The 23,877-nt window shown below is 42.8% G+C and overlaps 1 protein-coding gene and 1 long non-coding RNA gene across 5 annotated transcripts in view; one reads left to right on the top strand and one right to left on the bottom strand.

Moving 5' to 3' along the window:
• Positions 1 to 1,766: 1,766 nt before the first annotated feature.
• Positions 1,767 to 10,635, bottom strand: LOC306837431. Its single transcript, XR_013780928.1, has 2 exons — positions 10,545 to 10,635; positions 1,767 to 1,918 (listed from the first exon to the last, which is right to left on the bottom strand). It is a non-coding gene; the product is annotated as an uncharacterized lncRNA (long non-coding RNA).
• ctif (CBP80/20-dependent translation initiation factor) overlaps positions 10,607 to 23,877 on the top strand; it is a gene marked incomplete at its 5' end in the record, with an annotated part of 36,904 nt that continues 23,633 nt past the window's right edge. For 3 of the 4 annotated variants that reach the window (XM_079365105.1, XM_079365103.1, XM_079365106.1), the window contains 6 exons: positions 10,607 to 10,783; positions 11,023 to 11,094; positions 13,390 to 13,512; positions 14,050 to 14,123; positions 15,739 to 15,843; positions 15,990 to 16,068. In XM_079365105.1, coding sequence (XP_079221231.1) covers positions 10,607 to 10,783; positions 11,023 to 11,094; positions 13,390 to 13,512; positions 14,050 to 14,123; positions 15,739 to 15,843; positions 15,990 to 16,068 — 630 coding nt within the window. The remainder of the gene's footprint in view (positions 10,784 to 11,022; positions 11,095 to 13,389; positions 13,513 to 14,049; positions 14,124 to 15,738; positions 15,844 to 15,989; positions 16,069 to 23,877) is intronic. The other variant, XM_079365104.1, reaches the window with a different exon arrangement.

Raw genomic sequence — 23,877 nt, 5'->3', positions numbered from 1 at the left:
GGGTGTCTCAAATTCATTAAAACACAATACACTAAGACAAGGTAAAATCTGGATTTCTTTTTTTTTTTTTTAAATCTGTGAACAACTTTTCAAAGTATTGCATTAAAATGTTGGCAATTTTAGAACATGGAAATTGAACATAATGGTTTCCTTGGCAACAAACTTAAAAAAATGCATTGATTAAAAACCAATCTGACTTTGCTCAGCTCAGAAACAATGAATGTTGATTATTTTACAAGTGTATATTGTTCTTGTGTGTTTCGGTGGGCTGGTGTGAAAGGAAAAGGAGCTCAAGCACAGCAGTATGGGAGGGGGAAAAGGAGATGAATAGCTTGTGGTACTGTGGGTGATGTGAGGAGGACAACAAAGTAATTATGGGACTACTAAGGATAGACAGAAGACTGGGCGAGGCAGCTGAGAGTCGAAGGAGACTAAGAAGAAAAGGAAGATGTGTGTGTGTGTTCGGTGTGTGGGGGGGGGGGGGTTGAAGTTACCTGCTGGAGTCTTCATCACACCATAGTTGTTAATTAGCCTCTGACTGTGGTGTGGAGACATTGTGAAACTACCCTGGGAAGGGAGGTTGTTGATCTGTTTCTGTTTTCTGCATCTGACTGACTCTCATTTAAGTTGTGTCCAATGTGTATATGAAGAAGAACTGTTTTTTAAAAGTGACACTTATAAATCCCATATTTATTATATGCACACATTCAAACATCTGTAGAATCACACAAACAGAAATGTGGCAGTCCAGTTTATCAACTGTGTTTTTCTCTTTGTCCACAAGGGGTCATAGTGACATTAAAATTTTGTTCAGTGGGTCATTTTTATTTGCTTGGAGGTGTAATCAGAGTCAGTAGATTTCAGTCTGATCAAAGATGCTTCCATGTCTCTTTCTTTCAGAGGGTGTATAGGTCAGAATTTTAAGCAGATAATTTATTTTGTTTAATTGTATAGGGACATATACGATATACATAAACAAATTGAAAACAACAATCCAATGCAAGTTTTATTGTTTATAGTGGATGCTAATTTTTAACACTTGTTCCCTATGAAACAACATCTTTGACTGTTATTGTTAATCTTTATCACATTCATGTATTGTGTTGGGTTAGCAAACTTCCCCATTTATTAGGTGTACTCATAACAACCTCATAAAAATAGTGCTCATTCTTAGTGGACCTAAATTTGAAAGAGCAAAGCAGAGTGGAAGCAGATGTTACTAGTGGGACTGGATTCAACCCCAGCACTAGAGAATATATGCTTTTGTGATTCATTTAAGAAGGTAAATAATGTCACATTGATTATTTTATTCAAGACATACGAAGAACTCTTTAAATATGTCCGAATATGTTTTGAACTAATTTCAAATTCCAAAAAATTGATTTAATGTTAATAATTTTCCCAACTGTAATAGATTAAACTTTGGTCTTTCATGATTGGTTTAGGCTATGATTCATGTGAGGTTATAGGAGACCTACAGCTGGGGAAGATTACTTTTTAAAACGACCAGGAAAGTTGTGTTCATATTTATTTGTAGTTGTAATAAACAAAAGGACTTTAACTGTATCAAAACTATCAGCCTATCAGGTAGTGAGGAAACAGTACTGGGTGTGTAACAGCTATAACCAGTAATTCATAAACTACCTTGTCAAGTAGTAGCTACTCTCTTTGTTATTGAACTACGTTTCCCACAATGCTTTACCCTGGAGTGCACGTGTCAACGCGGCTAGCAAACCGGACTGAACGTCACATTCCTGCATTCCTCATTTTCCTCTGCCTGGGAAGTCGGAGTTAGCCGCCTCCTGATACCTATAATCCTCTTCCCCACTCTTTCTTGTAGAACAAAAAAACACCCCCATGAGTAAGCGGAATTGATCCCGGGTGGTGAACCCAGCTTCCCCTAAGGAGTCGAAGCTCACTTCGGGTAAGGATTTATCCCATTTTAAGCCGCTGAAGGTATCTTTCGGTATGAATGCTTTAGCTATGGGTACCATAACAGTTTCAGCTAGACGACGTTGTTAGCTGTGACTGACTTGTTTTTTTTTTCTTTGTCATCTACTGGCAGACCTGTTGATGTGAGTAAAGCGGACGCAGAGTCGGTTCTGGTCGTGTTGAATGACTGGTTGTTTACTGTTGGACTTAAGAGCTTGCTAAAGGTAGCCCCGGCTGGTTAGCCCGCAAAGCTTGCGTCACCTTTGTTACCGGTGATACTCGGTGCGGGAGGGTGTGTAGGCGCCTCCAGATGTGGCTTTGTCACTTGACAGGGACATAATGGTGCGTTCATGTGTTCACTGTAAATACCTGTTGTGATAAACCCTTAGACTAGAGGAGGCATGCACAGCTCTGCTAGCATCCCAGACAGCATGGGCGTGGTTACACGAGTGCAACAGAAAGAAAAACTACAGCTTGTGTTGTGATTGAATGGTCACGGTCAGTCATAAAAAAGATTCAGCTTGGATCTTCGTGTTATACTAGCCAGGCTGGAATGACGGGAATAGCCATTCAAAAATACAACAGTATATAGATGTCAGCATGCCTTGGAAGGAGCTGAGCTAGCTGCAGATCATGCAGCCTGTCAGCTGTTGACCCTGACGACAAAGAGTGGATCACAGATGCTGCTGGCCTGTGGCAAGACTGGACTGTCCAGAGTATGTTAACTGTCAGTAACATACCCTGAAGCATATTTAACAAAAATAAATAAATAAATAAACAATCATATCTTTACTTACAGAACAGGAGCAAACACTTGGGTGTTTGAATTGCATAATGCTTCAAGCTTGGACCAGGTTCAATGTGAGCTGGGGAAAAAAAACATCCTTGGCACTTACACTAACACACTGATCTTCAAACCAAGTTATCCCCACTTAAGTTTTTATTTAAGGCAAGTTTGCTTATAACATTCCTGGAATTCCTACTATTCCCAGAATGATTGGATCAGAGTGACTTTACTGAAGTGAAGGAATGTTTGTGTGCCATCACAAGTCACATAACAGAGACGAGACCTGCTCCCGGCTGATGAAACATGATGTGTGTGTCCCATGGAGAGAGAAAAAGCTCAATCAAATGTGCCTGATGTGTGTAGTGTTAGGATGAAGAGGGGTTTTCTGCATCAAATATATCCGATCCTTGCTGTAAAGAAAATGTGTCTCCTTAAATGTACGCTATGTTTACTCTGCGTGATCCTGTCCCGTGTTGCCCACACAGCTGTAATGCCTCATCTGGAGGCGTACACTAATTCAAAAGTCTTGTTGCAAGTCTGGTTCTGCCGGTGTCTGTCATCCCTATTTATCTTGGTGTGTCGATCATCTAAAAAGCCTTTACCCAAACTCATGAAGTCACAGTTACCTTAAAGGTCAATCGTGGTTCTGTCAAGCCTGTGTTCATTATTTACACATCTATTATTTATGAACTAATGCTTCTTCCTCTATTTTGTGTTTTGACAGGGATAGAGGTTTACTTAGCAAGAGATGAACGTTCTGAAGTTGCATGCAATGACATGTTTGTGTGTGACAGTGTCAGTGCTGGAACATGGGCCTATACTTGCAGCAAATTATAGAGTGTCGAAGGATACAAGAATGTAAGAGAGCACTAAAAACATTTAGTGACACAGCTTAATAACAAACTGCGATCTTAACAAGGTCAGAGGAAAGAGTCCTTTCCTCCCAGATAGTATCTTATCCTGCAAAAAAAAAAATTGCAGTTCATTAAAGATTAAAGAAACCTTATTGTCATTGAATATGGATTGGGTGAAATTGAGATCACGCTGACCATCTTGATTTGAGCGCCCTTGTTTGTGGCTGCTCAATAAAAAAAAGGATTTAACCAGATATTATTTACAGGTTTTTAAAAGCCTTTTATGTGCATGTCGTGTGCTTGATTACATAGCTGCTTAATCCCATCACAGTTAAAGTGTTGAATGAAAATAAAGAGAGAAAAAAGGGTCCTCCTCACAAATGGCACTGATCTAATCTGTGGTTTTATCTCCGACCAGACAAGGAGTGGTTGATCAACAAGTTCCCCTGTATCCGTTTTCCTTTAGGTGATTTACATGGCAGCGAAGGTTGAATTTAATTCTGAAAGCTGACAATTGAAAATGTAACCTACGATGGCCTTGTCACTGTTAAAGAAAAATGAGGCTGTAGATTGAATTACGAGCCTCATTTGGGACTTCTAATCAGTGCATCATCAGATCATGTAAACTGCAGCCCCAGCACGTATGTGAGTGCTCCGTTGACGTGATGATTGTCTGTGAACTCAGAGGTCAAATAGAAATAAAAGAATCGTCCAAAATAACCCGGACACAGTGTTAGTGCCAGGATCGATTTCAGTAGCATAGCATTCGCGTTGCTTTCACCTCCGTATCTTATGCTCGAGCAAGCGCTGTTATGTGGGGTCGTTTTAGGGGGATTGGACTCGCTGTGACGCATCCTTCCTTTTAACGCATGCAGTGTCTTTTTTTTTTTAACTTTTTTTTTTTTTAAAGTGGGGGAGTAACAAAAGCAGCCTCATGTTGTAGAGACAGAGTGAGTGTGGGAGTAGCCTGTCGAAAAACTGGAGCACCCTGACTCAGCCTGCAGAAATCTAGCCTCATTTCAGTGGCAACTGCTGCTCATTATGGGGCCTGAAGTGAAGTGTATGGATGAGTGAGTGTGAAATGAGGAGAGAGAGAGAGAGAGAGAAACGGAGGGATGACTGTGGGGAAACGTACAGGAGCTCGGTGTGAGGTGAGATGACTGGAAGTGGCTTTAAAGATAAGGCCTCAAGCAGAAATGTAATTCTCAGCAAACATATGACAAACTATCATCGGACTACTGGTGCAGTTTTGGTCTTTTCTATGGCTCACCTTTTTGTTCTCAGCGACTTGTTTTGACCTCAGCTTATGTGCTCAACAAATAATGGCCACCATGACTTTGCTGCACACTGACCTTTGTTCTTTCTCTTTTCTCTTTTGTTCAGCTTGGAGGGCTCAGAACTTCATACTTTCACTCCATGTATGTTGTAAAGCTTTCAACCCCCCCTCCCCGGCGTGTTTGTCAGGATTTTTGTATTTGTGTGTGGATTTGGACAGAAAAGCTTTGTTGGGCTATTGTCCTTAACAGTTCCAGTGTTCTGAACATGCCCAATCCTCTCCCATTTGGTCACTACAGGGGCAAAGGGGCACAATGGGTCTATTGTTTCAAGCATACACTCACATGAGCATGCTCTTGGACCCCCCCCCCCCCGCCTCTGCAGCAAGAGTAGACTCTCTCTCGTACTGGCCCAGGCATCTAGAATCAGGGCACACGGTCCACACTGTGTGAGTAAACACTCACAACGGCTCGTTACAGTGAATGGATACAACTCTTCCAGCAGAGGACTGTTTGTATTGTACACCTGCTTCATTCACATCCTGCATGTAAACTGTTAGTGATGTGAAATGATAAAGACCTGAAGGCCCCGACACACCAAGGAGATCGGGGTCATCGCTGTTGTTATTGCGGGGTGTCGCTACCCGTCGGGCCTTTTTTTTTTTTTTTTTTTTTTTTTTTGGGCGTGATTGTCGTCGGCCTAGAGGAATCTCTCTGATTGGCTGTTCGGTTGTTTCATTTAACTTCAGCTCTCGACAGAGGTTCAGGAAATCCCCTGTTCTCCTGATTTGACGCCTTCACCTCTTCTTTTCTTTTTACACTAAAGACCAAGGGCTGACAACGCCAGCGCCATTTTTTTTTATCAGACAAGATTCTCTATTAGTGTGAAAGCGGTCTTTTCGTATCAACTACCGCCCCCTACTGGCATGGAGAGTTATTTCCTCTCACGTATGCGCAGAACGAACGTGGAGGTTGTCTGTCGGATGTCGTCTTTTCGGTGTGTTCTTTTTGACCAAGACAAAAGGCGACGCCACAAAGGGGGCGGCCTTCGTCGCCACGAGTTCTTTGCCGCCTTCTTGGTATGTCAGGGCCTTAAGGCTTTCATATCCCGTCTGTAACCGTTGAGTTCAGCAGTTCAGTGTCACTCTTGATTGTCCTCAGGCTCAGTGAAAGTTTGGGAGGGATAATTACCGAAACATATAAACCCGTACGTTCCACTACCTTTCTCTGCCCCCCTCGTGGAACTAGATGACTTTTTTTTCTTTGTAGGTTTTTCGTCACCAGTTTAAGTGCTGAAAACGTCAATAACTTTTCTCATACAGCAGAGAGAGAGAGACGGACAGAACGTCTCACAGTTCACTTCATGCTAAATGAACCCAGAAATAACAAGGTTCACATTATTTTTTGTACCATCATACAGAATACAGTCTTGAGTTTTTTCGTCACACTTACACACATGGGCTTCATAAATCGACTACTCCAGATTACATGTAAACTCATGTGCGAGGCTGTTAAGCCCGCCAGTCGGTAGTAGAGCAGATTAGCCGTGTGAGCTGCTCACGCTGCATGGGCTGAGAACATTGACTTGGTCTCCAACCGAGGGGGACTGGGTCTCATGTCGTCTCTGTTTGGGTTGTCTGGATTATGGTACTTAACTCTTGGGTTGTTGTGTCACCACTTCAGAGGTTGTGAACGACGGTAACGCGTAGTCTATGATATGTTGTTTTTACTCTGCCATGATCACTGTGTTCACAGCCATACTGTAAACAGGAGCAACATTGTGTCTTTAACCCACAGGGGACAATGATTTACATCGCTGTCTTTATTATGCAGCAGTGAATACTTTCTTTGTTATTAATATTAATATATTATTATTAATATGTAGAATAATTAAGTGATTTCATTGAATCACAGAAGTGTAATCGTTGAAGAAAGAGACAGAAAAAGGCTCGTCACTGAAGCACATGGCACTCTGTATTTTAAGACGTATTAGTGGAGTCATCCTTTGTTTGAAATGATCAGTCTACTGTCTCACCGATATGTTGATTTATCCCATCATGAAGTGCAGATGGTTCTGGTGCTGCTCTCTGCCTCTCTAACAAAGGAAACAGTGTGGAGTCCAGTACCACGCCGTGTCTGTCTGGCCACTTTAATATGTGCAGCTCGAGGCTATACAGCCACACACGCCTCTGCTCATTTAACAGTCTGCCTTCGGATGTGTAGATATGCATGTGTGTAGTTTTGAAGGGTAATGATAACAGACATCAGGCCGTCTGGACTTCAAAGTGTTTGCATGCCGATATCAGTGACGCACCAGTTCGTCGTCTTCAGCCGTACAATTGAAGCTGAAGTGTTGAGGCAGCTCTTTGTTGGAACAGCTGGCAGAATCGAGGGAGGAAGAGACGAGGGTGGAGACAGGAAGGGGCAGAGGAGGAGTCAGGGTTTGTGCGATGTAGGACTGAAGGATGTTGTTTGTGAGGGGGGGGAAAAGATGGCGGGACGGTCAGACAAAGATCAATGCTTCGACCCACTTCCAAAAAAATGCTCACAGCGTGACGGTCATCTGTCATCTGTCTCACACACAGTGAGATCAGGGCTCTGGTACTGTTTATAAGACCTATTCTGAACGGCCTTTAATTTTCAGAGTTAGCTGATGATTGAAAAAATCAACAAGGATATGTTTGTGTTTTTTTTTTTTGTTTTTTTTTTTTTCTGACATTAATTGATTAAAAAAAACTGGATCAAGGACTTCAAAACTCAGCACTGACTTCAATCATCTTGTGGCACACACAATTAAAAGTTGTCCTTCATATAACTTTCACACTTCCCCCTTAATGAAGACGGTTGATAATTGAAATAATGTTTAGTTGCATGTTGTTGAGTTCGCATGGTGGGAAAGGCGAAGTGATGAAACAGTTCCCTGGTCATTGCATCAGTATCCTGTAACTTGAGAATCTGTGTCACTGCTTTCTCTGAAGTGTCTCCATCGGCAAAGATGAGGCTCGGGTTTGGTGAGTTCCAGCGCGATGCTATTTGTGATCCCGACCTTCGTGATGTCACTTCCTCTTTTCGATCAAAAATCTGAACGACCAACGGCTGGTTTTTCGTTGTTTTTATTCTCTCGTGAAAATTTCCCATCAGCCAGCCATCACCAGCAGTACAGGGCTGAATGGGTGTTTTGTGTTTTTCACTCTTGCATTAGCTGTAATGTGCTTCCTCTGGAACGTCAGTCTCATGTTTGCTCCTCCACTAGAAGAAAAATCAAATCAAAACTGACAAGCATGCAGGTTTTTTTTCCTTTTTTTTAAAAAGAGCATTGCAAATTGCTAATTTATATTAGTGTTGTGAAAGGGAGCTTGGTGGAAAAAATGACTTTGAGTCAAGATAAAGACACAGAAAAAGTCTTTTTTTTTTTTAGGTATTGACTGTAATCTGATTGTGGTTGACCAAAATCCATGTCCGTGTCTTGTGATTTGTTTTCCCGTCCATGATCCTCTTGCAGGGTCTCACAAAAAAGGCTGATGTGAACAAAACAAAATCAAAGCAAGTCAGCAATTAACTAAGACCAAAAGACAGGTTTAGAAGAGAGCTGTATTCACGGACGGGTCAATATCACTATTGGCAGCGGTTTCCCCTCAGGCAGTAACTGTATACGACATGTCAAGGACAGAGGAGGACATCTGACTGAGCTGCAGCCGCCTCCAATACGCATCAAAAATCCAGAGCACGAAGCTTCTCTGTTCATTGATAAAAGGAGCTTTATAGTCGACGCAAAAAAAAAAAAGGTTTTAATCCATGTGAAACGACCACACGGTTTGTTTCTCCACCTGCAGCCTTACGTGGACACGAGTGGACAAAATTCCAAACAGAATTCAACGCACTTCCATGACTGAGCGTCGTCTCTGAAAGGACCTCGCACGTCGATCAAATCCTCGCCGACGCTCAAACAAACGACATCGTGACAACACGTAGAGATAACACCTCTGCTTTTCAAGTGCGTTACAAGTGAACTGAAATAGTTCATAAAGTGATGACCAAGTTTTCTGTATGATTGAATCATACAACCGGGGAAACCTCACTGAGATTAAGAATCTCATTCCCATCTGAGATTCCTGGCGTGGAGACGCTGCGAAAATAAAAAAAAAGTATCAGTCAACCGAGTTCGTTTTTTTTTATATTCACAGTTTTGTGATGAAACTTTTAGTACTGGTTGAAACTGGAATGGCTGAGAAACTGTGTTTGCATTTAACTGGTTATTATTATACCGTACGTGTGTTTAAGTCTGTGTGACATTAAGAGGGGTCACCCTGAGACAGCACAGGATCTACACCTTTATGATGATAGTTTCTGTGTGTTTGTGAAAATGTGCATCACTATTGTGCTTTTTTGATATGTGCGACATTTATGTCACACATCTTAAAAATGCTGCAGCAGCTCCTGAGTGTCATGCATCCTGCGTGCTGCAGCCTTTCCCAGAGCTAATGCTTCTGAAGCTGGCTAACTGTGATCAGGCTAATCAGCGCCCCGGCATCAATGTATAGATGGATTATACAAGTGACACTACAGTAGGTCCGATTAGGAGATGTTGACCCTGCTACATACTGTGTCCGAGATTAAAGCTTTAGTTCTATTTGTACGTAAAGAAAAGCAGCAGGGTTCAGATTTAATAGGGAGATTCTGAAGTGCAGATTCAGAGTCCAGGTTCTTGCTCAGCAGGGAAGCTGGCGCTGGCCTTTCGCTGAACCTGAAAGTCAGTGTTTACTCAGGAGTTGTGACAATGTAAAAAATGTGATTGGCCTTTTAAAAGTACGACAGAGATGACTTCTTTTTGACTTGATTTTTGTTCCGTTGAAATAGTCGTTGTGAGATTCTTTTATTTCCTATGGCTCGCTGTTTTCTTATTTTTGCATCAAGCAGCAGTTGGAGACATATTTAATTTAAACACAGTCGAGCAGCAGGCTGTAAGCACTCCTCATGATCACGGCATTAGTAGCCCCCTGTGGCCCGAACCAAAACAAAGGGTTTAAACTTGTGTGAGGCGACTCGTTGGCTACGAACGCACCGGGCTCCCCCAGGCGAGTCCCCAGGGCTCAGCAGATAGAATTCTGCGTGCTGCAGGGCCAATAAATCCTCTTTGCATGGCCGGTGATCAAGCCATGATGTAAAGAAGCTTAGGAGCAGCAGACAGGAAGGCAGGAGGGAAGCTGCTTCCCTGTTGGCCGGGAGTCAGGTGATCACAAGCGCCGAGAGGAGAGACAGGCAGCAGGGAGGAGGAAGGAAGGAAGGAAGGAAGGAAGAGGAGCTACAGAGGTGGGTGCATGGTGACACCCGAGGGAGTTTGGGGAGAGGACTTTAGCAGATGATGAGTTTGAGATTTATCAAAAAAAGATTGTTTGGAAATAATCTGAATGAAAACACATGCTGGGCCTGCAGTAGCTTCACACCAGCACCGTCTCCTTTGAAGCAAGCCTTGGATATGATTGGTTGTTGAGTGCGGTGCCGGGTGAGATCATGTGACTTATTGAAGGTTTAAAAAATCGAGGAGGACCAAAGTAAGAGATGTGTGAATTATTATTGTAGCTTTCGATGCACCGAGGACCGGCTGGGTTTCTTTAAGTCACAGGAAGTGAAAACCTTAACATGTCTGAGACGTCTCCACGCTGAATTGTAAGCTCACCTTTTCCCCCTCTTCCTCACAGGTCACTCTCCTCCCTCCCTCCCCCTCCCTCCCCCGTCCACCCCTCACAGCGCCCATCGCCATGGAAAACTCCTCCGTGGCATCCGCGTCCTCTGAGGCTGGGAGCACACGCTCACAGGAGATAGAGGAGCTGGAGCGCTTCATCGACAGCTACGTGCTGGAGTACCAGGTGCAAGGGCTTCTGGGAGACAAAGCGGATGGAGAGTTAGAGTTGGACAACAGTGACAAGGTGCCGCAGGTCAGAGTCTCACTAACTTACATGGATGACATTCTCTAACGAGTTTCTGTAGTCTCATAAAAGCAGTGGCTATATCTGGGAGAGTCCTTGATTTGATCAGCTTTCTGTTTTAAATAAAAATGTGTACATCCACCATCACTGCAGCTATCATTTTCAAATCGTTTAGGAAAGAAATAAAGGCCAGAAAATATCTGTTTTTCATTTCTACCCTACCTCTGTGTTTGCTTTAATGTAAACAGTGGACTGACGACTGTAACAACAAGAAAGATGGCAGCTGGACGTCTTCACGGGGGAGAGGCTCATTCAAGCCAGTGAGTGTGTTTATAAGCATTCTGCTCATTTCACAAACTTTGGACTTTACCTTTTGATAAATCAATGTAAATAATCACTTCCTCTCTAGTTTTGCATTGATGAATTTAGATTCTGATGACGACCTATAGATAGATAGATAGATAGATAGATAGATAGATAGGTACTTTATTGATCCCGAGGGAAATTCAAGCAAAGGCAAAAGCTATTCCCTAACATCCATTAAGAGCTCTTCATGGTCTCTAATTAAGTTCAATGTGTTGTGTGTTTAGTCAGAGTCTGCAAGCTAAAGATTAAAAATAGCTTTTTGTAAGTTCCTCATCTAATAATGAATGAAAGCTGGCTGGGTTTATGGCTTTGTTTACAAACATGACTGATTCTGAGTCAGCGTCTCTCTCCTCTTTGAATGCTTTCTTTTACTTCCTGAAGATGTAAACAAAGTATTCATGATAATAAATGAGTCTTATATAGCGCTCTTCTAGATACTCAAAGATAACAACATCCAAAAACAAAAACGCCTACATCAAGGAAGAAGTCATGTAGGGGGGAGGATGAGATGTAGAAGAGGTGAGTTTTTAGGGATTTCTTGAAGGGAGTGAGTGTGGGCGAGTCTCCAAGGTTTTTTTGGGGGGAGCAGCGATGGAGAAGAGACGACGACAACATTCACAGCTCACCTTGAATGAAGTCTAAAGACGAGATGAATGTAGATGATACTCCATGAATCTACATAACATCAGCAACAACTAGATCAAGTACGCAGGTGGGAAAACGGCACAAAGGACCTCATTGTTAACTGATCGCTTTCAAGTCTGATCATTCCCCTCGGTTCTCATAAATCCATGACATTCTGTCATTTGTCTTTTTAATTTTAATTTTATCGATGTTATTGTTACTTTACTGTTTTTATCTTTGCTTAGTTAGGTGACAGAAAGAGTTTTAAAAGGAGCCTTTAAATAAAATGCATCATTATTGTTTTTCATATTATTATGTTATTAATTATATTATTGTATTATTAATATTATTATTATATAATAATTATTGTTAATTTTATTATTATTGTATATCTGAAAATGTCCTTTGTTTGAGGTGTGATTTATTTGTCTGACTCAGACTGATTCTTTCAGCTTTAGTGCAGAGGGTGCTGTATGTTGGTTTCGTCTGCGGTTAATACGAGTTGGCAGAAGCTACAGGATGTAGCCTCGTTTAACTCTAAAAACATGTATTCATCGTCCACTACAGCCCTCTTTCTACTGGCCGCCCTCGTCAGTGGGGTCACCGGAGCATCACATGAACTCAAGTGCAGTAAATGTTCTTGAGCTGTGCATGTTTGTGTTCATCTCTCCATCAGCTTGTTGAGGTGTATGATTAGAGGAGAGTGTAACAGGCTCTTTGAAGCTCCACACAGCTCGTCTGCCTGCTTGTGGTTACTGCAGACAAAGTGTGTTTCTTCATGGGAAACATGGAGTGGCTGGAAGGCTGGAATCAGTAATTGAATAACCCTCAATGTATTACAGCTCAGTTAGTCCGCTCAACATCAGCATGTGTGTGTGTGTGCTCTGCTGTATTCTGACTCTTAATAATGACTCCCTTGAGATTCAGTGGTATGACTCACCAGGAAGTGAGTGGTGGGAGAGAAACAGGGCGAGCGGCTCATAGCGGAGTGATCAAACGTATCAGGCTGGTAAAAAGGGGGAGGCTGACACTCGAATGTCAGTATTAATAGAAATGATGGCTGCCACAGGGTTAATGCTGTAATATTTAAATAGGAAATCGCAATTCATCATGTTTTTCATGACATGTTTAAAATGATATCATTTATTTCAAACAACAACAAATGTTTCCTGGGGCTGTAAGGCACATAACTGGTCGTAACATGTCACAACCTGACTGGCCTGCAGTCAGCTGCGGTTCATCATTAAAGGGTCTGAGGCGATTTTCACACTACAGGATAGTCGTCTGCAGTTACACGCTGACATCCGCCTGATTATCTGCACCTGTATGTTGATGCTGCTGTTACTTTTCTTATATGCACACAACACAAATGTAAAAATAGAGGAAAGAGAGAGCAGCTGGGAAATTGATTTTACTTCTTATTATAGCTAATTTATTATCTTCAGTCCTTAACACATCAAAGACACAGAAGACAAAGAGGTAGAGAGGTGTGGCTGGTCTAATTACAAATGAATTAAATGTTTGTCGTTGGCAGATATTCCATATTACAGGAAGTAAATTGACATACTTTACTCGGACATAAAACTCAGCTCTTGTGTGTGTTATCTCTTCCTTTCACTCTGCAGGACGAGTGGGAGCACAGCAGTAACGGCAGCACAGGTTCAAGACCCAGTTCAGGGTCTAGACCAGGATCTGGCTCCCGCTCCGGCAGCAGAGGCAGAAACAACCAGTTCAAAGGCCCCGCAAAGGTACAGATGGATCTGTGGAGGAATGTCTTCATGACCTCTGAAAGAAGTGAAAGGGAACATGTGGGAGACTCTGAGACGCGTTCTGCAGTCATGTGCTCATTGTACTCTGTACACAGCTTTATCTAAAATGACCTCAACATGTGACCACAATGTGGGCAGCTGCCAGACGAGATGGTTTCATGTTTGGTTGTATTATGGGAAGCAGCGTTTACCACAGAATGATGCTGCACTCGTGGTTCAGTGTCCCTCTATGGGAGACGAGGCTAACTATTAAAAATCTGCTCACCTTATCATCTGTCAGTGTTATTAGTCACACACACATTTGCACTTCTCCTCTCTAATCACACACAGTAGCATTATTATGTTTGGTGGCCGACCTCAGTCTCAGGAACTTTTCTAGGTCACCAACATGGAATTTTTGTTTACTTCAGGATCTTGTATTTGCATCTTTTTTTAAATTGAAAGGATGTTCCAGAGGTGCGTCTGTTTCAACATGTTGAGAAAGAACTTCATTTAGATGTTTTTCTTCCTCTCTAGAACGGTAACAGAGAAGGCTCCTTTGACATCCTGGGGACGGACATATGGGCTGCCAACACAATGGACTCACACGGGTACGTGCCTTTCACTAACTCAAACTTAATATGATGCAAAGTCTGCTGGGTCTGACGTCTAACTAAAGTTACTGGAGGGCCTCAGTGAGTATCATGGCTTTTTTTTTTTTTTTTTTTCAAGACTTTGTTTCAACCGACCAGGTTCAAGCCCTGCATAGACAGGCACCTTCCTGCTTCAACCATCCAGCAGGATCCTGAGCTCCTCTGAATAGGACGAGTTGCTTGTGCAGCACTTCAGACTCAGCAGACTGTACATTATGGTTGTAGCTCCAACACTCTGGGTTTAAGATCTTTGAACATTTAAAAAGCTACTTAAGACCATTTTGTTTCAACTTGCTCATGCTTAAACTGTTGTGTATGTGGTCTTTTATCTTCTTTGTATAACACTTTGTGGCATCAGGTCTTAGAAGTTGCTTAATAAATGTACATATAATATTAAACAGATTTTTAGTTCACATGCTTTGAAACATCCTGGATTTCTTTAGATGCTCTTCTCTCTCTCTCTTTTATTTTGACAGCTTGACCTTGCTTTTCCTCACTAAAATGTCTTTCTTTAGTTTACTCCTGAAAACCCCGTCATGTATTTCCCTTTTTCTTTCTCCATGAAGAACAGAATAATTGCTGCGATCAGGAGAAAATATTAGTCCAAAAATGAACTTTCAGACGGCTCTGTAAACTCTGACTCTGACTGAACTGTGGACTTTGTGCTGATGTTGAACTGGATTTAGTTTCAGCATGTCTGCCAACAGCCACGTTTCTAGAACATCAATCCACCAGGGGCTCGAGTGCTTCCTCTGAAAGCAGCGAAAGTGTTGGTGCCTTGACATCTTGTCCGCAAAAAAACTGAAATCTGTGTGAGAAAACGTTTTCTCGACTCCTGTGTGACGAAAACCCGAGCGAGACACAAAACTTTGACGAGGGAATGAGCGAGACATGGAATCAGTTACACTGGAGGCAAGATCAGGTTGCCATGGTAACAGCTGTACAGCAGCTTCTGCTACCTAAGATCCGGCCACGTTGGCACAGCTGAGCACGCAGGGAAGGAGCTGGCACAGTGGGATGATGTAAGCAGCCCCCCCCTCCACACGGACAGAGATGAGCTCGAGTTCAGATTTGATGCTGATTAAAAATGCAAAAACTGCTTTTAGGTTTCATTCAGAATTCTGTCCTCCTAGTTCTGTGACTTAAAGTAGCAATAGTAAAAAAAACAAAAACCCATAAACTTCTCTCCTTCTGTGTATGTTCAGTCGGAGTGAAGTGCCAGTGACCAAAGTGTTAAATGGATGAAATGTAGATAAAGAACACGTCTAATTAATATACTACACCAAACGGTGGCCCTGGTACATATCTCCACATGTTGAAATGTGCTTAAGTTTGATTTTTAAATGTTTGGTTGTTGTTTTCTGTGTTTTGTTTGGTGAACAGAGCAGAAACTGAGTTGATCAGTGAAAACAAATGATGTGTCTGCATTCGCTTGAAATCCAATTGGAAACTCATTTTTGCAGGGGAATACAAGGCTTTCCATCTGAGGTTAAATAACCAGACACTGCTCAGTCCCTGTAGTAAAGCGTGGCTGCAGGATGTGTCTGATCTTTACCTTGGCTCTTGGTTACAGAGGTGCAGGCTGGGACGTGCAGCCAGAGAAGCTGGACTTCAGCCACTTCCACAGGAAACACTTGAGAGGAACGCCAAAACACCTGCCTCACATCGACAGAGAGGGGTAAGACTTGACTTTTAATGTCAGGAGGAAGTTGTTTTTATCAACCCACACTTTCTGTTTTGTGTCTCGGATTAAGACATTCTGAGTTTTATAGTGCTGATGGGATCAATCCACTGATTCTGAATTTGTATTTTGTTCTGTTTCAGGATGAACAGGAACATGTTTGAAGAGGATGACGGTATAGACATGAATGACATAGAAAGGTTTCTCCCCAATCTGCGCTCTGTAAGTCACTTCTTTTTCTTCTTCTTTGTAGATTGTCGTCACAGAGAGAAAGCCTCGAACTAGTTGAGACAATTGATTAGTTGTTAGAGAGCGCCCTCTGCTGGTGTAATGAAAGAATAACAACAGAGCTGCACAGCTGCACTGAAGTTCATCAAGAAGTCACCAGAAAGTGAAATATAGAGTACTGCAAAAAAATAAATAATATAAAAACAAAGCAGTATAAGGGGCAAAACAATCATGTAGGGACCTTCTTTCTGTTGGTTAAACTCAGATGAGATTAGGCCATTTACATTAATCTAGTGAATGGGACTTGTCTGTTATAAATAAGCCTTTGCTGCCACCTGGTGGTAAGATGATGTAGTGAGTTGGAAGAGGCACGAACCCTGCATAGCACAGTACTCTGATCTGTGGTGGGTTTATGGATGTACAACAAACAAGCCGGTCACAGTAAAGTCATGTAGACTGTTTGTACGTCACTTTAAGACTTTTGAACGTCACGTAAAGTGATGACAGGCTCTGCTGACGGTCATTATTAGGACATGCAGTGATTCCTCTTCCTGTACCCTCTTCATGAACGTAGGCCCTACTTCAGAGCATGTCTTTGTGCAAACAGACGATGGTGTGTTTTTAGGAGTCTGAGTTAGCTTAATGAAGTGTGTATTTTCAGAAGTTACAGCCCTTTCAGTAAACAATCTGCCCTTCAGTGTTTCATCAGACCCGGTCTCTTCGCTTACAGCTTTCTTTCTCTTAAAGAAAGCTGAGTGGTAAAGAAAGCAAACTTTTGACTTACTTGTTGATTACGGTTGCAAAATGCTTCTCTAAATGTGCCCTCTGCAGTCAAATAAACGTGTCCAAACTAAATATTTGGGTTGAGTTACACCACTGTGGGCAGCAAAATAATAAGCATTGTGTTTTCATTGTGATTTGTTTTTCATTGGGGTGGCAGAGTTCACTCGGGTTCATCGATGTCACCCTCGTCTCTCTTCCTTCCCTGCGTTCGGTGCCAAAACGTCTTCCATCTTTCACAGCCGTTGAGCCGCAGTTTCTTCCTCTTTCCTTCCCCTCTTGGCTTTGCTGATTGGATCAGCGTTTTTACTCGCATTCTGTTTCACATGGCCTTGTAGCGTTACCCAAATGTCTTCCTTATTGTACGGTTTCTGGGCCGAGATTTTCCAATTCCGTTTATTGAGTTAAGGCCAAATGAAGGATTGGGTGAGTGGGGTTCCTCTGGTGGGCTTTGGATCGGACGTGTGGTAGCACGGAGACACAGCGAGGTCAGAGACACAGAGCTGCAGCCATTGTGTTAGCTACACTTTTTTTCTCTTTTTGTCGCTCACATTCCTGAGCTTTTCCCAACCTCAGGCTGACTCATATTGTCTCTTTGTACTGGGTGTCACTCTGTGCCATCTTTAAATGTATCCCAGAAGCTCTGCAAGCAGAGTCGGGCAGAGGAGATGTCAGGATGGCCAATTCTACCCTTTTTTTTTTTTTTTTTTACATTTTTGGTTATTTTCTGCCATCCAATGAAAACATCCTTCTTTTGTCAGTCACTTAAGTTTAGATTCTACGTCCGGGGCTAGTTTAACAGGAACTCCCCTGTGATTAAAAAAAAAGTTAATCCATTAGTTATTTTTTAGTGTCACACAAGTTGAGAGAAAGTATATTATTTACCTGTACTAATCTCAACATTATCAACAGCAATCACATTTGAAATGTAAACAAAAGAATGTGGACAGGGATGTCCACTGTTTCTTGATAATGAAAAACATCATCCCCCATTCATTTCTACATGTAGAAACAAAACACGCCTCTCTCCCCGAGTCACCACCTCCAGCTGCTGTGTGCCAGAGCGACATCATCCCGAGTCCCTGTCTGCGCTCCACACTTCGTGCCAACGTTGGCTTCCTCTTTCCAGCAGCCAGAATAGACTTCCAAAAAGCCCTGGGCTGTGGAAAAAAAGGAAACAATCTTCTGTGTGTGTGTGTGTGTGTGTGTGTGTGTGTGTGTGTGTGTGGGCGTGTGGGCGTGTGAGCGGCACTGTGAGAACAGGGCTTCCTAATTTTGCCCTCAGATTCTGCTGCACCTTCTCCGGCCTCTCTGGAATGTCAACTCGCAGATACGACGCTGCCACGTTCACGTTCAGCGAACATGTCGTCTCATCAGAAGCGCCCGTATATCAAACTGAATCCTCTACTGGCCTGTACATTTACCGGAGACGGAAAGACTTTAACGTTTTCCCCGGAAAGGCGTTCAGTTTGGTCATTGATCATTTCAAGCCACAAAACGAAACAGAAAAGAAGAATGGAGAGAAACTCGAGGAAACGGATGATGATAACTGAAGGCTTCTTTACAGATGATGACGACAAATCTTGAGCAGAGGCTTTCTCTTTCCTGAAAGAAAAAAAACAAAAAACAGGCTTAAAGTGGCACATTTAAGAGACGTTTCCCACTTCAAACAGGAGATTATTTTCAATCTCCCCCTCACTATTTCCACCTTCATGACACATCCTGTACACCGGCGTGGACACTCGATCCCCCTCACATGCTGTTTGGCTCATCAGCACGACGCTATCAGCACCATCCTCGGTGTTGTGACAGACACAACTCGTGTGTGTGTGTGGGTGTGTGTGTGGGCCTTCTTCACACTCCCACTGCATCTGAAATAATGCTTGCAAGTGATTTGCCCCTCCCCCCCACTCATCCACAGCTTTACGTGACTAATTATCTGTGCCACAGCGTGTTGTGCATTTTTATGGAAAAAAGGTCTAAATGGCGTTTGTTACTAAAATGTTATCAGTGCATGATTCACAAAACATTTCCTCGACCTATTTTGGATGAGAAATGTGTGTTCAGTCGTAAAACGTGAACTTGTGGGAGGTCAGAATCGAGTGGGTGCTTCTGTTTCAGTACATGTGCAACTATTTTGACCTGATGTTCTTTCCTGTGATGGCAGCTGAGCTCATGTCAGCTCACGATGAGGGTCAGTCTCAGCTGTAAATATATTTACTGATCAACATACAGTGTGTAGAGAGTTATTTTTTTCTTTCTTTTTGGAAACCATCATTTCCTCGGGCGTGATGGCGAGGTTCACGCGTGCTCTCATGTCAGTCAAGTCTGACTTGTGGCTCGTCATGCCGCCATTTTTGTTGTTGTTTGATTCGAAACCACAACGGACAGTTTTCTCGTTTCTGTGACTAATACGAAATAAAAAACGGTCTGTTAGCAGCCGAAATAGTCCCAGAACTGACCAGCATGCAGAGGCTGTGATTCCCATTTACTGTATGTGAACACGTGAGGCGACGGATAAACCGACATGACACTCGAGGCAGACACTCAGTTACAGATTTTTTTTTTTTTTTAAAGATTTGTTTTTGGCCTTTTGCCTTTATTGATAGAGGACAGTGGATAGAGTCGGAAAGGGGGAGAGAGTGGGGAGAGACATGCGGGAAAGTGGCCACAGGCCGGACGCGAACCCGGGCCGCCCGCGCGAGGAGCGAGGCCTCGCAACATGGTACGCGCGCTGTCGCTGCCGCTGAGCTATCGGCGCCCCCAGTTACAGATTTTTTTTTAAAAAAAAGTGCGTTTCCCTCCATCAGCAGCACCTCCTCCCTCCCGCTGCTCGTTAATGATGTGGCTGCCACGCATACAGATAGTTGATGTGTTGCTGATTGTTTACCGTCAGCGGCTTCACCTGCAGCGCACGCAGAGAAGTGTCGTTGACGGGGAACTTTAATTTAATAAGATATCACAACCTCATGTCGACTAAAAGTCACTTTGAACAGTTTGGGAAGATGCATATCACTCAATGGCAGAAATAAACAACATCCTTCTCTGTCATTTACCTTCCTGAATAGAGCCAGCTGAAAACATCCCTTTTGATGCACTATGAGTCGTATCATATGGAAGAACACTTGACGTCGTTTATGAGAGAATTCCCTTTTTTTAAATGGTTCAAATCAATGTTTTTTTTTTTTTTTTTTTTTTACTTCAACATCATCTGTGGCTTCATTCAAAATGTCCTCCTTCAAGAATGGAGGGCACCAGAAGAGGAAGAGAAGGGCAGGGTGAGGCCGCGCAGAGAGGGAGAAAGCGTCTAGTCATTTAGGAGACATCCGGTCTCTGCTCTGCGAACAAAGCAGTCCAACCGGGGAACAAAGCCGGAGCCTGGAGCTGGGATATTACAGACTGGTTGGCCCCTGTGTCTGGAAGTGTACGTGCTGCAGAGCAGGAGTCCGGTTGTGGAGCGACGCTGGGGGGGAGGGCGGGGGGTCGCGATCGGGGTCTGGCTTTTTTTTCTTTTTTTTTTGTCAGCTGTCAGTCTAACGGACACGTGCGTTCCGCTCCGAGTCACTGCTCGCACACATTCAACGCTTTTGTTTTGTTTGTGCTGACTTCAAACACAACTCATCTGCAAGTCCATTTTCTGATCCTCCTCATCCTCCTTTTTTCCCTTGTCCCCCCCCCCCCCCCACACACACACACACACACACACTCTCTTACCACCATCATTCTCCTCCTCCTCACACGCCGTCCTTCACTCCCCTCCTCCATCCTTCAAATGTTGTTGGGCAGCAGAACAATATCCAGGGGGTCACGGCGACCGGCAGCCCCTTCCCTGCACTCTCTTCCTGCTATTGTCCCTGGACCCACCGCTGCTTGGCTCCCTCCACTCTATTAACCGCTCACATTGAGGCTTAATCACCACCGCACACTGTTCTCCTCTGGCCTCAATCATGGGAGACACACTGGAGACCTGAGAACAGGCATGGAGGCAGGATATCTTGGGAAATTTATGACTGAGTCCACAGAGGAATTCAGTCAAAAGTTCCCGAGTGACCTCGCAGGTCAAATTTATCACCTTTAATGACAGAATATGTAAATACGTCCAAACAAACCACTTCAGCCGAGTTTTTTACATCGCAAACACAAATTAAGGAAACGCACTTTAAGAGCTGAAGATGAGAAATGATGACACTAAAACTAATAATAATTGAACAGATGAAAGTAGTGAGCTTATAGCTGCTACTAATGTCGTTGATTTAAATATTGACGTCGTCATCGTCTCCCTCTGGTTTTTGTAGTGAGTGGAATTTCCTCATAAGATGAAAGGTCACTAAATATTCTCTTCTTAAGCATTATTCTAAAATCAGACCACACACACACACACACACACACACACACACACACACACACAGAGCATCAGGCGGCGCCCTGCAGAGAAGATGAGGTGACTGACAACATAATGTAACAGACAGAGGACTTTAGATTGAAGTCTTTTTTTCATCATTGGGTGGGATGGCTCGGATGGAGCCGTAAACACGTAAAAGCTGCTGCTGCTGCTGCAGTGCGTGTCGCCTGATTACATTTCTATAGGGTACTACAGGCTTCTTTCCATTTCCCCCCTCTGACACTTTGATCCCACAATGGCTCCATCGCCTCCTGTAGCTAGACCTCCGAGTTCTTTGATGTACCTGTCTATCTGTCTGTGCTCGGCTGCGGCCCCCAGCTTCAGATCACTTATTAAATGAGACACGGATGTCAGGACCTCACATCTTTGCCTCTTATCAACCATCAGCCATCATACCTGACTGTGGCAGCTTTGAAACTCCGCTTTCGGCGCTGTTGGCAGGCATCAGCCGCAGAGTAATCGAGGCCCAAAGGAGGGATCGTGAAACAGGGAGCTGCATCCTTTTTACTGCAGGGATTTAACAGGAACACAAATGTAGAAACCCTTCATTTAACTTTATTTCAAAGTGGGGAACTCCAGACAGATCCAGGATCACAACATCATTACGTGTCGTCGGCATGGAGCGTTGGAGCTTAATCCTGAGGGAAGAAATCAACAAGCTGTCAGGACTTTGATCAATTTAAGATCAGTTTATGACTGCAGCTCTGCTTAGGAATCATTAGGTGTCATTTTTGATTATTTAAAATTCAACACGCTTTAGATTGGAGTTTCATAAACTCCAGAGTGAGAAGAAGAAATGTGGACATTGGTGTTTTGATGTTGAGCAATTTACAGTATCTTTAGCCTGCTCGAGCTAGGCCTTATAGCTGCAGTTCCTCATGAATCCATTGTGACTTGCACTCAAACAGATGGCACCTGTACTTCAGAATATTTATTATTAATACATTTTACAAATGAAGACAAGGCCAAGAGAAGCTCTACAGCTTGATAAAAACACACCAGGGCCAAAACTAAGGCTTCAAATTACAGAAGTAAATCATGTGTTACTGTTTCTATAATAAAGGAAATATGAAAGAAAGTGAAGAGGTTCAAATCTTTTTCACAGCTGCACAACTTTACAAGAAGAGAATGGCTACATATCTCCAGGACAGACAGTGAAGGAACAGCGCTACATTATTCATTAAGGCTTAGTAAGTGGGCAAAAAAAAGCCCTCCATATATTTATGTATGTCAGTTAATTTATAAATTCCTCCCTCTCACTGTTTTACATACTCACTCTCATGTATTTGACAGTCTCTCGCTGTCATGCTTGCTCTCTCTCCTCGGCGCTCAACAACCTGTCCTGTTATGCCACCCCTGGGGCACTTTTAAATTTATTGCTTTTGGCCCAGGGCCCTGGCAACATAAATAAAGCCAAGAGAAACAATAGAGTGTCTGAATGAGCATCATACCCGAATTGTGACTTACTAGAAGAGACAGGAAGGCTTGGCACTTCACTTTCCATGCTACTTCAGAGAAAGTTCAATAATAGTTATTCTCTGTTTCTATTCTTCCCATTTCCATCCCTGTACGCATTCCTCATTTCCCCACTTTCCTGCCTTGTTAGTCAGATCCACCTACAGCCTCTCCTCGTGACCTCTGGTTTTTTTCCTGTAATGCTGCAGGGTTCGTCAGTTTCCTCTGAACGTGCGCACATCACGAGGCACAAACAAAAAACCACACCTTTGGATCTAATCAGGGACGTCAAACTGGATAGTAATCCATACAGATACAGGATTATTCACATCAAATCATTTTCACTGTACACCTTGTATACTCTAGATCATTTTGAGTTATTCTCATACAAACTTCAATTCAAACTGGAAATGCCATTTTGAAGTAATGACTGAAAAAAAAAATCATTTTCTAAAAAGTTTTTTTTATTTATTTTTTTGTTAGAATCAACATCCTTATATAAGCTTTTAACTAACACCAGCTGCTCCATCATACTCGACTGTCTGAATAATGTTGTCTGACACTAAACAATCATGAATCTTAAATAAGCATTGTTCGTCCTCCTCAACAATTGGATGCGAAGATTTCCCAACTCCAGAATTTCCATCACACCTGACAGGAAATAGTCAAAACTCTCCTTTTATATTGGAAAATAAAAACTGTCTCCATCCGTTCCTGTCTTTTCTCCTCCTCCAGCTTTCATCATCTTACTAATCATTACACCGCACTCGTCCAGAATCCCCCTTGATGAAAACCAATCAAATACGTGCCAGTGCACATTGATGCTCGATTGCCTCGTAGAATTAATGGGGCAAGTCCAGTGTTTACCTTTTAATTGCAGAGATGAACGATAGAACGAATGAAGTGTGATAACTTTCCAGCTTTATCAAATCTGCACATTGTGTTAATAATTGTAGTACATTTTTTTATATTCTCATTCCTGCACCTGCAGATACATTTGAGGACTATAAAACAAAAAGGGATTCTTTTCTGCTTTTTCCTCCCCAGCTTGTGGATCACTCACCACTTTAACTGTCTCTGCTTTTTCTTTTTTTTGAGAGAGAGAGAGAGAGAGAGAGAGAGAGAGAGAGCACTCAAAAACACTTTCAGCCATCCCTTTTAAAAAA

The sequence above is a fragment of the Symphodus melops genome (assembly GCF_947650265.1).
Source record: "Symphodus melops genome assembly, chromosome: 16".
Classification (NCBI taxonomy): Eukaryota; Metazoa; Chordata; class Actinopteri; order Labriformes; family Labridae; genus Symphodus; species Symphodus melops.
This window is presented reverse-complemented; position numbering and strand designations above follow the sequence as displayed.